At 41.8% G+C, this 14659-nt stretch overlaps 1 protein-coding gene and 1 long non-coding RNA gene across 14 annotated transcripts in view; one reads left to right on the top strand and one right to left on the bottom strand.

The window, feature by feature from the left end:
- LOC123516581 overlaps positions 1–14659 on the bottom strand; it is a 299402-nt gene that overhangs the window by 5234 nt on the left and 279509 nt on the right. For all 13 annotated transcript variants that reach the window (XM_045276094.1, XM_045276093.1, XM_045276099.1 and 10 more), the window contains 2 exons: positions 1604–1702; positions 124–238 (listed from right to left, as the gene is read on the bottom strand). In XM_045276094.1, coding sequence (XP_045132029.1) covers positions 124–238; positions 1604–1702 — 214 coding nt within the window. The remainder of the gene's footprint in view (positions 1–123; positions 239–1603; positions 1703–14659) is intronic.
- LOC123516585 overlaps positions 11767–14659 on the top strand; it is a 27007-nt gene continuing 24114 nt past the window's right edge. Inside the window, exon 1 of the long non-coding RNA XR_006678242.1 lies at positions 11767–11884. This is a non-coding gene — a long non-coding RNA (uncharacterized LOC123516585). The remainder of the gene's footprint in view (positions 11885–14659) is intronic.

Genomic DNA, 14659 nt, shown 5'->3' with positions numbered 1-14659 from the left:
AACACCCTGGCTTTCTACGTACTATAATCATGTAACATTCAACTGTTCTGAACTCTTTATCCAAAAACACTTCCTACAAATATAATGCAATATACAGGAAAGACCAATTCTATGCATATTCACCAATGGACAACAGTGACTCATCCTCGCCGACCGCCGCTGGAGAAGTATAGGACCTGCCTCGAACTCCACGATAAACTCGCGTCTGCCGTCTGGTGAAACACTGAAGCACCTCGACCTGCCGGTTAAAAAAGAAAGCCCTGTACCTACTGCACTCGTCCGTAACATCATGGGGAAGGTGATTAAACAGTTCAATGGAGATCATGATTCTGTAAACCGTGGAGTAATACTGCAAAAGCTTTGTAGATGACAAATCTTACCACACAGCCCACAGTATGTATTTTATGGCCATCACATGTGAAGCCCTATATGCAGGCGGGACACATGCACTAAGATGGTTGTCCTAATCCTAGTTTGTCACCTCTGCAACGCCACGCGGGATTAGTTATCGCAAGGTTGCTAACGATGGGACAAATCACAACATATGCATCAATGAAGACCATGCGCTAAACTAGACAAATATTGCTTTACAAATTTCATCGTCTTGGCCTCTGATCCACATTAACCATCACTCGCTTGCTTGTTCTGAACACGCTCTCCAAGAAGCTGCTGCTATCAAGACCTCCAATCCACCACTCAAAACGGTTAGAAAAAAAAAAAAAAAAACATTCTACGTACGATATTACATTATGCTTTAATATTACAATGACCATGAGGAAAGTTTACCTTAGATCCCGCAAGAAAACGCACTCCCTTCATGACCATTTCAACTGACAAGCCAAGCACCGGAACGCCTCGACCTCGTTCAAAGCCAGCCATCAGTTAGAACTTTATATTTTTGTATTCTTTACTTTGAGTACATTATTCTTTGCTTTGTGTGAGCAAGAAAAGTATCGAGGTCTTCATATGGAATCCAACAAATACACAAGATTTTTCAACGTTAAAAGAGAAACAGAGGATTCACGTGAAAAAAAAGGCGGTAACAAGCCATTATCAAACAACTTGTAAAGACCGAAAATGAAGGATTATATGATTCTTACATGTAATCAATCCTTTTGTAGTAGTCATGTACATATAGCAATACCATCTTCATCCTTACCAATTAACAAACTGCGTCACCTCACTCATTAGATAGGCCGGGCAAATGATAAATAATTTCACTAGTCATGGATCGGTTAATGTCTAGAATCAGTCCTCAGTAATATATTCACTATATCGCACATTATTTATTTACTTATTTTAGGTACAAGGCTTTTACTGGCTTGTGATGCTTTGGAAAAGTCAAATTGGCGTCAGAAGGAGCAAGCCGAGTACTTCAAACCTTTATATTTCCTATTTCATCAGTACTGAACACCCTACCGTCCCATCCCCTCCAAGATCGAAAAAAAAAAAAAAAAACCCCGCTATCTACATTACTACAATAATCTCATGTAACATTCAACCGTTCTGAACTAACCAAGAACACTTCCTACGAATATATTACACAATACAATAAAGAACAATCCCGTGCGTGTTCACCATCGGACAACAGTACGTGACTCACCCACGCTGACCGCCGCTGGAGAAATGGGACTGGCCTCTTGCAGTCTTGCTTCACGATGAACTTAGTCTGCCGTCTGGTGAAGCACTGAAGCACCTCGACCTGCAGGTTCAATACAAACCTGTAGTCAAACCCTCATTTCAGTTTTGGCTTTTCTTTGATTATTTTTGCCCTCAAGCATATTAAAAAGCATGTTAGTGTCATATATATTATTTTCCTCTGCGAAATCTCATTATGGTTTTGTGTTCATCTTTGTTGTGTATACTAAAAAATAAAATTAAATAAAAAGGAAATCTCTTGGTTTCTCATATATAACCTCTTGCTCATCATCTTTTTTGGGGTTTAGAAATAAAAGAAGGAAGAAGAAGAGAACAATAATAATACATGGTAATCTAAAAGTCTGGACACATCAGTAATGTTACAAACACATTATTAATGAATGCGTATCAAATGACTCATCAACAGATTGGTTCACTTGCCATTTCAACCATGAGCGACAACAACTCGACCGGAAAACTACCTCTTTAGATGCTTCGGACTCTCCACTTTTATGATTCACGTGCATAAAAGGAAACAGATAAAAAAATAACAAACAAAATGTAATAATCATCTAATCAATCGAACAAACTATAGATGGATACCACCTAAAAGACGCTAATTAGAGAAGCAAGCAAGGCAGCCTACTATGCGTTCGGAGAAAACTAATGTCTAGGCAAGTCTACCATTGAACTTGTATAATACATACACTTTGAGAAAACGCTTTTTTAAAAGGGGTAACAAGACTAACTACAATAATTATGCCTTGATTAGCTGCTTAGTCCCTGTAACTCGCTTTCCAATGAATGTACTTCTTGAAATCCTTCTCTGCTGCAGGCTAATAATGTTTACTAAGTATCTCTTTTCAGATCGGTGTTCAAACCAAGAAAAAAAAAATGCTCTTTAGTGTCTTTGTTCTTCAGTTGCCTCTTCTCATCTCTCTCCTCTTCCTCATGCCTTCTCATAGTTTGATCGAGCTGTTTTCTTTACCAATCTTCCGATAAAGCACAATCTCGCACACATGTTCACTCATTCAGTCAGCATCTTTAGTAGACACGTAATAAAAGATTAGAGAAAATCATTATCTTATCACTTTTGAGTAGCTGCTTTGGCCATCACGTTTCGGTGCTCCATACCTATTCACTGCCAGACTACCTCGTTTTTTTTTGTTTTTTTTTTTTCATCACCCTAAAAAGGAGAGAAAAGGCTTCGGCTAAACCCCCTTCAATACCATGACACGTTTTTATATTTGTTCTGCTTACTATATAGTGATTTTATACAGCTTCAGAAACTTATGTTGGTGATTAAAATAGTGAGGAGAGGCCATTAATCTTTTCACTTCCATAGATCCTTCCTAATGTATGTAAAATCGTCAAATCATATCCAAAATTCATGGTAGAAATGCTTCCCAGTAATGAAGGACTTAATATTTAACGACTGCACAAAGATCATTAACCCTTTCATTACTGGGACGCATTTTTTAACCTTGATTTTTTGTATGATTAGACCATTTTATTGACATTAGGAAGATTCTATGGAGATCAGAAGATTAATGGCCTGAGTCTTCACTATTTTAATCCCCCACATGAATTTCTGAAGTTGTATGAAATTGCCACACAGTAAGCAGAAGGCATATGGAAACACGTCTTGGTACTGAAGGGGTTAAGGGAGACATGTCAGCTTGTGGCCTGTCCTTAGCTGGGGCTGAAGACAAAGCACCACAATTCTCACCAAGTAACTACCGTGAGTCAGGATCGAACTCGCGTGATCACGACCACCAGCCGACCACTTTACCACTGAGCTTAACCACTTGAGTACAATGACGCGTTTCCATATTCATTCTGCTTACTAGCTGGTGATTTAATACAGGCTCAGAAACTCACGTGGGGATTAAAATAGTGAAGACTGGCCATTAATCTTCTGCCCTCCATAGACCCTTCCTTATTTCAATAAAATGGTCTGATCCTACACAAATCTCAAGGTAAAAATGTGTCCCAGTACTGAAGGGGTTAAGAAACGGGCCTTTATGGGCTAAATGGCCCTTACGTATACCACCCATGCTTCCCTTGTCGCTCCTAAATCCACTGAAAAGAAAAAAAAGAAAGGAAAAAAAATGCCTCATTTTTTTTTTTTTTTATAATGTTGCAATTCCTGTCAGTGGGTCACGTAGTTGTATAGAAGGAAAGTTTTCTGTCTGAAGCTGGAGTAAAAACTACCTTAAAGCCGCTACGCCCATTACCTCGTTTACGTGTGCTCCTCGCGTCATGCTACTCGTCAGTGGCGCGACACAACTTTCATTTATCACAAGTGTTTTTAAAAAGAGCCCATGTTTGGTGGCCGCGCGTTACTGCCCGTCACCAGGCGCTATCATCTGCCGAGCCTCACCATCGCGTCTGGCCGCTGCCGATACCATACCTAGAAACAAAGATACAATGTCGTTATTCTAGAGACAGGTAGCGTCATTGGTTTATTACTGTCATTCTATTTACTTGTTCTCTCTCTCTCTCTCTCTCTCTCTCTCTCTCTCTCTCTCTCTCTCTCTCTCTGTCCTTCATAGCAGTGCTGGTGACAGGATAAAGGATATTATTAATGTATTATTACTGTATCAAATATCAACTCACTCCTCTTGCTAGTCTTCCTTTTCTCTGTACTGATGTAAAGCGAATGTGAATGTTTGATTAATTTGCGTAATATTCTTATTATAGACTGAGAAATATATATAGCAGAGATTGTATGTATATTCAGATATTCATACTCACCCACATCCCCAAGTACTTGTATTCTCGTACCTGATTCAACACATTCTCTCCAATTCTCCATACCACATTACTTTCATCCTCTGATCTATTCACGATCATTACCTTACTTTCCTCACTACCAAACCCAACTCCAATGTAAGCTAGTTAGGTTGTATGAAATATGTTCGGAAAATTCATAAGATATAGATAAAGTGGGAAAGCAAGGAACATCAGAAGAGTAGGAAGTAGCGTGGGGACTGAGTGACATGTATTGCACGCGGACACATTCTCCTGAAGTGTCTCTATTGAAGCCAATCATCCACGCTCTTAGTTCCCACACGGTCGTTCACTTGTTCCCTTCCTATTAGTGGACCACATCAACGGAACATGTAGGTGAAGAGAAATCGCCGCTTTATTACTATTACTAGTAGCAGTTACTACTACTTCTACTACTACTACTACTACTACTACTACTACTACTACTACCACTACTACCTATTACTACTACTACTTCTTATTACTATTACCATACTACTACTACTACTACTACTACTACTACTACTACTACTACTACTACTACTACTACTACCACTACTACTACTACTACTACTACTACTACTACTACTACTACTACTACTACTACTACTACTTTTTTTCAACTAACTACTACTACTACTACTACTACTACTACTTTTCTTCAACTAACTACTACTATTACTACCACTTTTCTTCAACTACTACTACTACTACTACTACTACTACTACTACTACTACTAACTACTACTACTACTACTACTACTACTACTATTACTACTACTACTACTATTATAAACGAATCTTGCTGCAATAACTAGCACCGTCCCCTTCATAGTGCAGCTACTCACAATATTTCAGTATCTCCTTATAACTGCGGCGCCATATGACCACGATATTGTGGCGCATTTCTTTCTTTTACGCTTCATTTATTCACTATTTATTTTTTGTATATCAATAAGTTAACCTCCTCATAATTTGTCCCATAGGAGGAAGTATACCAGGTGAGACTGCATTAAGTGGGACAGTCTAACTTTTACGGCCCTTTCTGTTACTTTTCTCTCATTTTGACTTGCTTGACTTAATTCCCGCCCGCCGGTTGCCAGATATAGGGACCATGAGCGCTCTTCTAAATGCTGACCATGTCCTCTTGCCTCTAACTTAGAGTCACGAGTTTTTTTTTTCTTTTTCTTGTCATTTTATCACCTTCCCCCTCTCCCCGCTACTTCTTCTCTCATTGACTCTCCCTGTGTAGTTCTTCGCTTTCTTTAAAGTCATATTCTTCCTAGTACACAGAAGAGAAAAGTAATGTTACGCTTAGACCACTGATACAGCAAAAGGAGGCATGAAAGACTTATCCAATCTCGTAAAGGATAAGTCTCGCGGATCTGCTCGGAAACTGGCATCTAAGTGAGGATTTTTTGTTTAGTTTTTTGCTTTCCTTGGCTGGATTTCCCCTCTGATATAGAAATTAATAGATAAAAAAAAGGAGTCAATGGATGCCGACACGTAAGACGGGCCCATATTCTGAAACACTTCCGCGCCTCACCCTCACTATTTTCAGAGTTTTAGTTGAAGTGACACGGGTTTATAAGGGTGTTTCTGTAATTCTAGCGGCATGGTAATAAGTTTTCTGCATTATCAACAGGAAAAATACTCTTTAGAACTCGGCTAATCGTCTCTATGGTCTTTGAAAATGGTTGCGGTGAGAGAAGGAAGCGTTTCTGAGTATGGCGCACATTTCCGCTGGTTGGTGTTCATGTTGAGCGCAGAGGTAGGCTTTTGAGAGCTCATGGTTTGCATCCCCTTTGAGTCTGAAGCTTCGAAATGTTTCGAGATGCGGATGGAACGCTTCTCTTTATTGAATTTTTGTAAGTGCACACTGTGGAGATGATGATATGATGATGATAAAAAAGACTTCAGTGAATAATTATAATAACAGTAGTAGTAGTAGTAGTAGTAGTAGTAGTAGTAGTAGTAGTAGTAGTAGTAGTAGTAGTAGTAGTAGTAGTAGTAGTAGTAGTAGTAGTAGTAGTAGTAATTAGAGTAAAAAAAGTAATAGTAGTAGTAGTAGTAGTAGTAGTAGTAGTAGTAGTTATAGTAGTAGTAGTAATACAAATAGAAGTAGTAGATGCAGTAGTAGCAGCAGAAGTAGTAGTAGCAGTAGTAGTAATAGCAGTAAACAACAACAACGACGACAAATGAATAAAGTATATGTACAGTATATTCCCTCATACACTTCAAACTACTGTGTGGTGATCCTTCAATAGTTTAGTGTAAATCCGTTGCTGCTCCCACACTTCCCTGTCAGCTGTCAAGACCCTACAAGGCAGCTCGAGGTCCCTGACGGTCACCGGGCAAAAATCCGCAAATTGACGGAGAAGTCTCACTCCGCTCCCTCACACGTATCTCTGAATGGTAGTTGCCTTGCTGGATGATACTGTCACATTCATTTTAGACTAATCAGCGACTACATAGCTCATTGGTGTGTCAGATATTTTGCCCGCCAGTCCACGGTTACGTCTGGACTGCGTATCTCTGCTCTCGAATGGTACAAGTGTTCTCATTGTTTGTTGTCTGCATCGTTATAAGAAGGGCAAATGATAATGTCTTCGTTCTGCAAACAGGGACTGCCACGTGAAGGCTTGATAACTCTTTGCAGCTTTTATAATTTTCTTATGCTCTTATATTCAAATGCATATGTATATATTTCATGAATCGGCTAAATTTGACCTGTAGGTGGAAAATGTAAAGCTATAGCAACTATAGCCACTCATTAAGACTGCAGAGAGATATTGCTATTTTTACTTTATGTAAAAGAGGAAGACTGGCCAAGGGCAACAAAAATATATATAAAAAAAGGCCCACTCAGTTGCCAGTTTCCTTATAGAGCCGATAAAATTAGCCAAAGGATAAGGACAAATGTCTTGAAACCTCCATCTTCAATGAAGTCAAGTCATAGGAAGTTGGAAATACAGACAAAGGTAGGGAGTTCCGCAGTTTACCAGAGAAAGGTATGAAAGACTGAGAGTACTGGTTAACTCTTGTACTTTAGGGTGACATGAAGAAGAAAGCCTTGTGCAGCGAGGCCGCAGGAGGGGAGGCATGCAATTAGCAAGAACAAAAGAGCAGTTACCATGAAAATAGCGATAAAATATAACAAGAGATGCAACGTTCCGCGGTGAGAAAGAGGCTGAAGACAGTCAGTTAGAGGAGGGGAACTGGTGATACGAAAAGCTTTTTTATTCCACCCTATCTAGTAATACTGTGTAAGTGGAACCCTCCAAACATGCGAAGAGTACTCCATATATGCGCGTATGCCCTTGTACAGAGTTAGAAGTTGGGGAGGCGAGAAGAACTGACGGAGACGCCTGAGAACGCCTAACAAATAAGCATGCCTGCCACCATAAATTGATCTTGAGAGGGTAGAGTGTGTCTCCCTGAGAAGATCAGGCGCCATGAGGTACTGAGTCCTATTATTACCAATTCTGACGCACCAATGCCCTGTCGTCCCAAGCCTCGGAGCTCATTCATTACTTTGACGTATGGTGTGGCAAGCATAGGACGCTGCCAGCCTAATACTAGCGACCGCGAGAGAGAGAGAGAGAGAGAGAGAGAGAGAGAGAGAGAGAGAGAGAGAGAGAGAGAGAGAGTGTGTGTGTGTGTGTGTGTGTGTCGACTCAAGAAAAAAAAAATGAGTGTAAGAACCGAGACAAAAGCCAGTTAAGTTTTCGAGGAGTCTTGGTACTCTTTTATGAAGCAGAAAAAGAAACACGTGGATTTTACAGAAACTCATATAAAAAGGAAATAAAAATAAACTCAGCGCACATATAAAACAATACGAGATAGAAGATGAAAAGCACATAAAATATAATCCTGATCGTCCTTATAAGAGTTTTAAGAGTTTGATCCCTTCAGTACCATGACGCGTTTCCGTATTCATTCTATTTACTATATGATGATTTTATACAACTTCAGAAACTTATGTGGAGGATAAAAATAGTGAAGACTGTGGCCATTAATCTTCTAACCTCCATAGACCTTTCCTAATGTCAATGAAATAGTCTAATCATACACAAATCTCAAGGTAAAGATGTGTCGCAGTACTGAAGGGATTAACAATGATTTCACCAAATACTTAAGTGATATTGCAGCTTTCCTGGTTATGAGCTGTCCTTGGTTGCTTGATGCTTCCCTCGACCATACCTATCATTCCTTACCGAGACGAGATCAAGGTGAGTTTCGCAATAACAGTGACACGTGACTATAACGCACATGCAATCAAAGAATCTCATTTCCTCAGGTGCATCACTTTTCTTTATCCTTTTCAGTGCGTAGGGCCGGCCATACATATTTTTAAACTGCACCTCACATCCATTACATTTAAAACGGTCCATCTTGTTACCAATTACACAGGGCTTCACGGGTGTTTTCACGGTTCCAGTGACAGATTGACAAGCTTTCTAGATCGTGACAAGTTTCGCAATAACAGTGACATGTGACAATAACGCACATGCAAGCAAAGAATCTCAGTTCCTTAAGGGCATCACTTCTCTTTATCGTCTTCACTGCGTAGGGATGGATGGATGGATTTTGGCTTAGGCGCCGCAACATCGAGGGTCATCTGGCGCCGTCACTGCATAGGGCTATATTTTGAAACTACACCTTACATCTACTATATTAAAAAGCTCCATCCAGTTACCAATTACATAGACCTTTACGCGTGTGTTTATGGTTCCAGTGACAGATTAAAACAAGATTTCTACACTAATGTAAACAAAAACACTGTTAAGAGCCCAGTTAATCATTTCTGTGGCCTTGAAAAATAGTTGTGTCAAGAGAGCAAAGCGCTTCAGAATACGGATCGAAGCACGTGTGTTGGGAGCGAGTGGAATATGTAGTGTCTCGCGGCGCTTTACACTATATCTAATTTCTCAGCACCTAAGTAAGCTTGGAATCTTGGTTTTTTGTGCTGTAGCTAAAGAGTCACACCTGCCGTCTCTGGTTCGGGTCTTTGCTGCCGAGCGTTTTTCTTGTTGAGGGTTGCCAGCGCCTCACACACAGACGGCCATCTCGGAAACAGCTAGTAAAGGAATCACAGTAACTGCCACGGCAAAAGTTACCTTAGTGTAGTGTGGGGTTATTGCGTGTTTTACAGCCACAATTACAGTGTTTAGAAATTAACTCAATTCACTCACACTCAGGGAAAACGGGGATGGTTTCAGTTTTGTGTTCAATTTTAGTTTTTCGTCTTTCCTCAACTTTGGTCATTTACTTTCCTGTTCTTTTCTTTTAATTGAGGTACGTTACTCTCTCTCTCTCTCTCTCTCTCTCTCTCTCTCTCTCTCTCTCTCTCTCTCTCTCTCTCTCTCTCTCTCTCTCTCTCTACAAGCCTCAAATCCACAAGTTTGGGAGTCCTCTTGGTCAAAATATCTATAGCGACTGCCTCTCTTTTTCCTCATTTCTCGCAGTGTTCTCCCGGCTGCTGGAGTTTGTTCGTCCTCACACAACTTCTGTCAGTCTCTTCTTCTGTTAACGGGACTACTATGTGTTTGGCTCTGCTCTTTCCCATTCAGTTTGTTTTCCTTTACCCCATCAGTGTTCTACCCAATCCTGAGACGTGTGTTAGATTTGAAGCCATTTTTGAAGATTCCGTATATTTTTTTTTCTGGCAGAGGAAGGGAAATGTAACGTGAAATCTGGCTGCGAAGGTTATGACTGGTCTTCATTAATTGATACGCTACTTTGATTTCTACAGAACCACTAACCTCGGCAGCAAGAATATATGTTATTTTTCTCTCTTTTCTTTCCGCCTAAGAAAAAAAAAAAAATGCCAAGTGCAGTCGTTCATAAGTTCAATAACGAGAGATGGATTGGCTTCCACGACAGCTTCACCATTAGATGTATCGGGACGTCGAAAAAAAAAAAAACATCCTACGAATCTGCACTCATATCTTTATTCATATACCAGATCTTTTCTCTCAGTAGTCACTTGAAATACGAAGGAAAAACTGCCATGTCTGTGAACTGTCCAATGGTACCACAGACAGACAGACACACACACACACACACACACACACACACACACACACACACACACACACACACACACACACACACACACACACACACACACACACACACACACACACACACACACACACACACACACACACACAGGCAAACACTTTCCACTGTTCTGTGCCTTTAAGTCCACGGTCACCTCTGTTCACGATGCTCTTACTGTAGGCTATTGCATGTTTCATTCTTTCCCGCCACGACAATTGCTTCCCTTTATTGATACGATGAGTGTTGCTTTGTTCTGACAGACTCGTACTCTCTGTGTTTCCAGCCCACGTGCGCCTCGAGGGAAGGCCGGTGAGAGGTATTGTCACTGGTGTCTTCTTGCCTCTTTAAGGGACGGGAAGGTGTTTGGTGCATCCGATGAAATATAACCTCTCAATGGCAAGAATTTTCATTGCTTTTTTATTTTTATTTTATCTATTTATTCATTATCATTTCTAAGAATTGTTAAATTGATGGTTCTTTTTGATAAAGACAGAAGTTTACTTTATTGTTATTGTATCTCAATAGGTAATTGTCGTTTGCATTCTTCCCTCACTCTCTCTCTCTCTCTCTCTCTCTCTCTCTGACTCCACACATGACTTTCACCATTATGTGCACGGCGGGTTGCCCAGTGATGAAAAAGTTTTGCATTATCTTTCCCTGGGCGAGAGACAATGGCATGAGGCAAGGACGGTGGGACTTGTCGCGGGGCTTCACACGGCCGGTGTTCGCCGAGGGATATTCATGAGGCGGTGGGCCTGACGGTCGTGTGAAAGGTGTGGTTCTTGTAAGATCCCCCTACGGACCACGGCTCCCCTCGCGGCCCTCCCTCCGGCCGCCGTCTTGTGCCTCCTCGCCTTGCACTCCCTCCCTTTGGGGTTTTTGCACAGCCGCCGCCGCCTACCGTGAAAACTTTCCCACCGCCTCGGCCTGAGAGGGCGGGAGCCAGCCTCCTAGGGGGGCCTTGCGCGGTTGCAAATTTATGCAAATTAACTCAACTGCTCGAGTTTCCTTAACCTCTTTAGTGGATTTATCTACAGCTTTCTAGAGCAGTGATTAAGTTTGAGTAACTAAGAGTAGAGGAGTAACTGGCACTGCTACTGGTGAAACAGTGTCGACCTGGGAGTGTGAGGCGAGGGTGACGCGGAACAGGTGGAGGCGAGTCGCGGCGCAGCGACCCCGCCGCCGCCGTGCCAACTTGGTCACATTCCCGAGGTGGGCCAAGTGAAGGCGCATAACAATGGGGAGGCCGAGGCAGCAGGGGAGTTTTTGCAATGGTTGATGCAACATATTGTCGCTTCCCTCGGCGGCCGACGCTAGCTAGCGGAGCCAGGCCAGAGGAGCCTCAGTTTGCCTTTCAGGCGTGATCCAGATGACAGTCTTCCCAGGAGCACCAGCCTCTCTCCTTCAGGTACGCCTGCCGTAGTTTCCTAAGACACCTCATCCGTGCGTCACTCTACGTGCACCTGACGGAACACTTTTATGAACAAAGACCAAACCGATAGTAGCGCCTCGAGGTCCTTAAGACAGACACAAAGTTAAACATGAGTGAACTTACGTGACTTAGCGTGACGAGTGAGTGCCACAAGGAGAAACTGATTTACAATTTCCATAAACATTTCGGTGAATAAAAAATGAATTATCGTTTTAAGTTTTCCTCGTACATTAACGATGAAAAAAAAAAAAAACGGATGAGCTAAAAAATAAAATAAAAAGAGAGAAAAACAATGATGTTGATTGATTTTGATACACTTTCTTCGCAGATTATAATATTCAAGCAGGAGCCACACGAACCACGTATAAATCCCACAAACACTTCACTGGCACCGATACCACGTTCACTACACTTGTTTGCATTGTTTCCTTCCACGTCTGGCTTCACACTCCTTACCTGTCCCTCTTGTGTTCCTTCGCTCCTGTCCTGCCACACTTGCCTTTTCTATCCCCAATCAAATTCCTCTTCTATCCTGTCCCTCAACTATTTTTAAACTTCTTCTCAAGTCCCTTCACATCTCCCCTTCTTTCCTAGCATTTTCTTTCTCTCCAATCTTCACCCTGCCCTTCTCTCCCTCATCCCTCTTCTCCCGTCACACACACACACACACATATACGAACACACACGCGCGAGTAAACCACTTTCATGTAGCTTCCATTCTCACCCAACAACAGAAAGACGAGCAAAGTTTCTCAATGAATTACCTCCTTGAAACATCAGATCTTTTCCAATAGTTAGTTTGTAAATTACTGGGGAGTATGATGCAGTTAGCGAGGGAGTGCGAGAGGCGAGGAAAGGAAGGGAGAGGGAGAGAAGGAGGGCAGAGGGCAGTGGGAGAGTGGTATGTGGGTTGGATGTGTGAGATCAGCTGAGGATGACAGATGATGGTTTGGAAAATTAAGTGGGAGTCTTTACGTGAGAAGTTGAAGGGAGGCGAGGCTGTCTGGAGGGAGGGAAAGGGGTAACGGTGAGGAGCGGGTGTAAATGAAGTGGTGATGGCGGTAGTAGTAGTAGTAGTAGTAGTAGTAGTAGTAGTAGTAGTAGTAGTAGTAGTAGTAGTAGTAGTAGTAACAGTAGTAGTAGTAGCAGTAAAAGTAGTAGCTGCTATTATAGATGAAGATATAGATAGACAGATACACAGATAAACGTAGATAAAAGATAGATAAATAAATAGATAGATAGATAGATAGATAGATAAATAGAGAGAGAGAGAGAGAGAGAGAGAGAGAGAGAGAGAGAGAGAGAGAGAGAGAGAGAGAGAGAGAGAGAGAGAGAGAGAGAGAGAGAGAGAGAGAGAGAGAGAGAGAGAGAGAGAGAGAGAGAGAGAGAGAGTACAATCTAAATCACACACACAAAAAAAAAAAAAACTCCATGCCTAGTAATACTCAATTTGAAAGGCACTGAAAAAAAAAAAATAAATAAATAAAAATAAAACAAATCAAAACAAAACCACGTCACAATGCAGGTGATTTCAGTAACCCCTTTCGAACCATCTTAAGGAACTAACACTTACACTGGTTCTTTCTCGAAGTTTCGTTATCCCTTGGCCAGTCTCTCTTGCGCAGAAAAGCCCTATCTATACTTCAAGGCAAGACAGCGGCAGTCACAGTAGCTTGGGTGTAACAGGCAGACTCACAGACAAAGACAAGCACAGGAGCGAGGATCTAATGAGACTCTGCGACCATGGGCAAAGTTGATCAGTGGGTAGAACAGGTTAAGAGAAGAAGAGGAAGAGGAAGAGGAGGAGGAGGAGGAGGAGGAGGAGGAGGAGGAGGAGGAGGAGGAGGAGGAGGAGGAGGAGGAGGAGAGAGGAGAGAGGAGAGGAGGGTGGAGAAAAAAGTAAAAAGGAGGAAGAGGATACAAGAATACATACTCAGCACTTTTTCCACCCAGAGTAAAAAGATATAAGAATGTCCCTTGATCATCACCTACAGACAATATTCATAGGAAAAAGATAGAAAAGCAAAAAATCTCTCTCTCTCTCTCTCTCTCTCTCTCTCTCTCTCTCTCTCTCTCTCTCTCTCTCTCTCTCTCTCTCTCTCTCTCTCTCTCTCTCTCTCTCTCTCTCTCTCTCTCTCTCTCTCTCTCTCTCTCTCTCTCTCTCTCTCCAGCAAGCAGCAGCAGTATCGAGGAAACCACACCACATTCTTTGGTAAAAAAATACACTTGAAAATTTGAAGGAAAGATTAGGAATTTGAGGAGTAAAATGTTTCTCTGGACTAAGTGAGTAATTAAGAAGAAGAGGAGGAGGAGGAGGAGGAGGAGGAGGAGGAGGAGGAGGAGGAGGAGGAGGAGGAGGAGGAGGAGGAGGAGGAGAGGAGGAGGAGGAGAAGGAGGAGAAGGAGAAGGAGGAGAGAAAGAAGAGGAACAGAGAAAGAAGAGGAAGAACAGGAGTAGGAGTAGGAGGAAGAGGAAGAGGAGAAGAAATACGACTGTTACAATTCGAGAAAGAGAGAGAGGAGGAGAAAAAAAAGAGCAAAAAAGTGAAAACTAAGGAAACGAAAGAAAGACCAGAGAACATTGAACAGGTGTGAACAAAGAAGTAAGGAAAAAAGAACACAAAAACTGAACCAAATTGACCACTAGGGTGATGACAAATGGAAGAGGCGGTGGCGAAGACGATGGAGGAGGAGGAGGAGGAGGAGGAGGAAGAGGATGAGGATAAGGATGAGGAAGAGGAAGAGGAGAAGG

This window comes from Portunus trituberculatus, chromosome 41 (genome assembly GCF_017591435.1).
Source record: "Portunus trituberculatus isolate SZX2019 chromosome 41, ASM1759143v1, whole genome shotgun sequence".
Lineage (NCBI taxonomy): Eukaryota > Metazoa > Arthropoda > Malacostraca > Decapoda > Portunidae > Portunus > Portunus trituberculatus.
The sequence above is the reverse complement of the archived record's forward strand: the minus strand, read 5'-3'. Positions and strand labels throughout refer to the sequence as shown.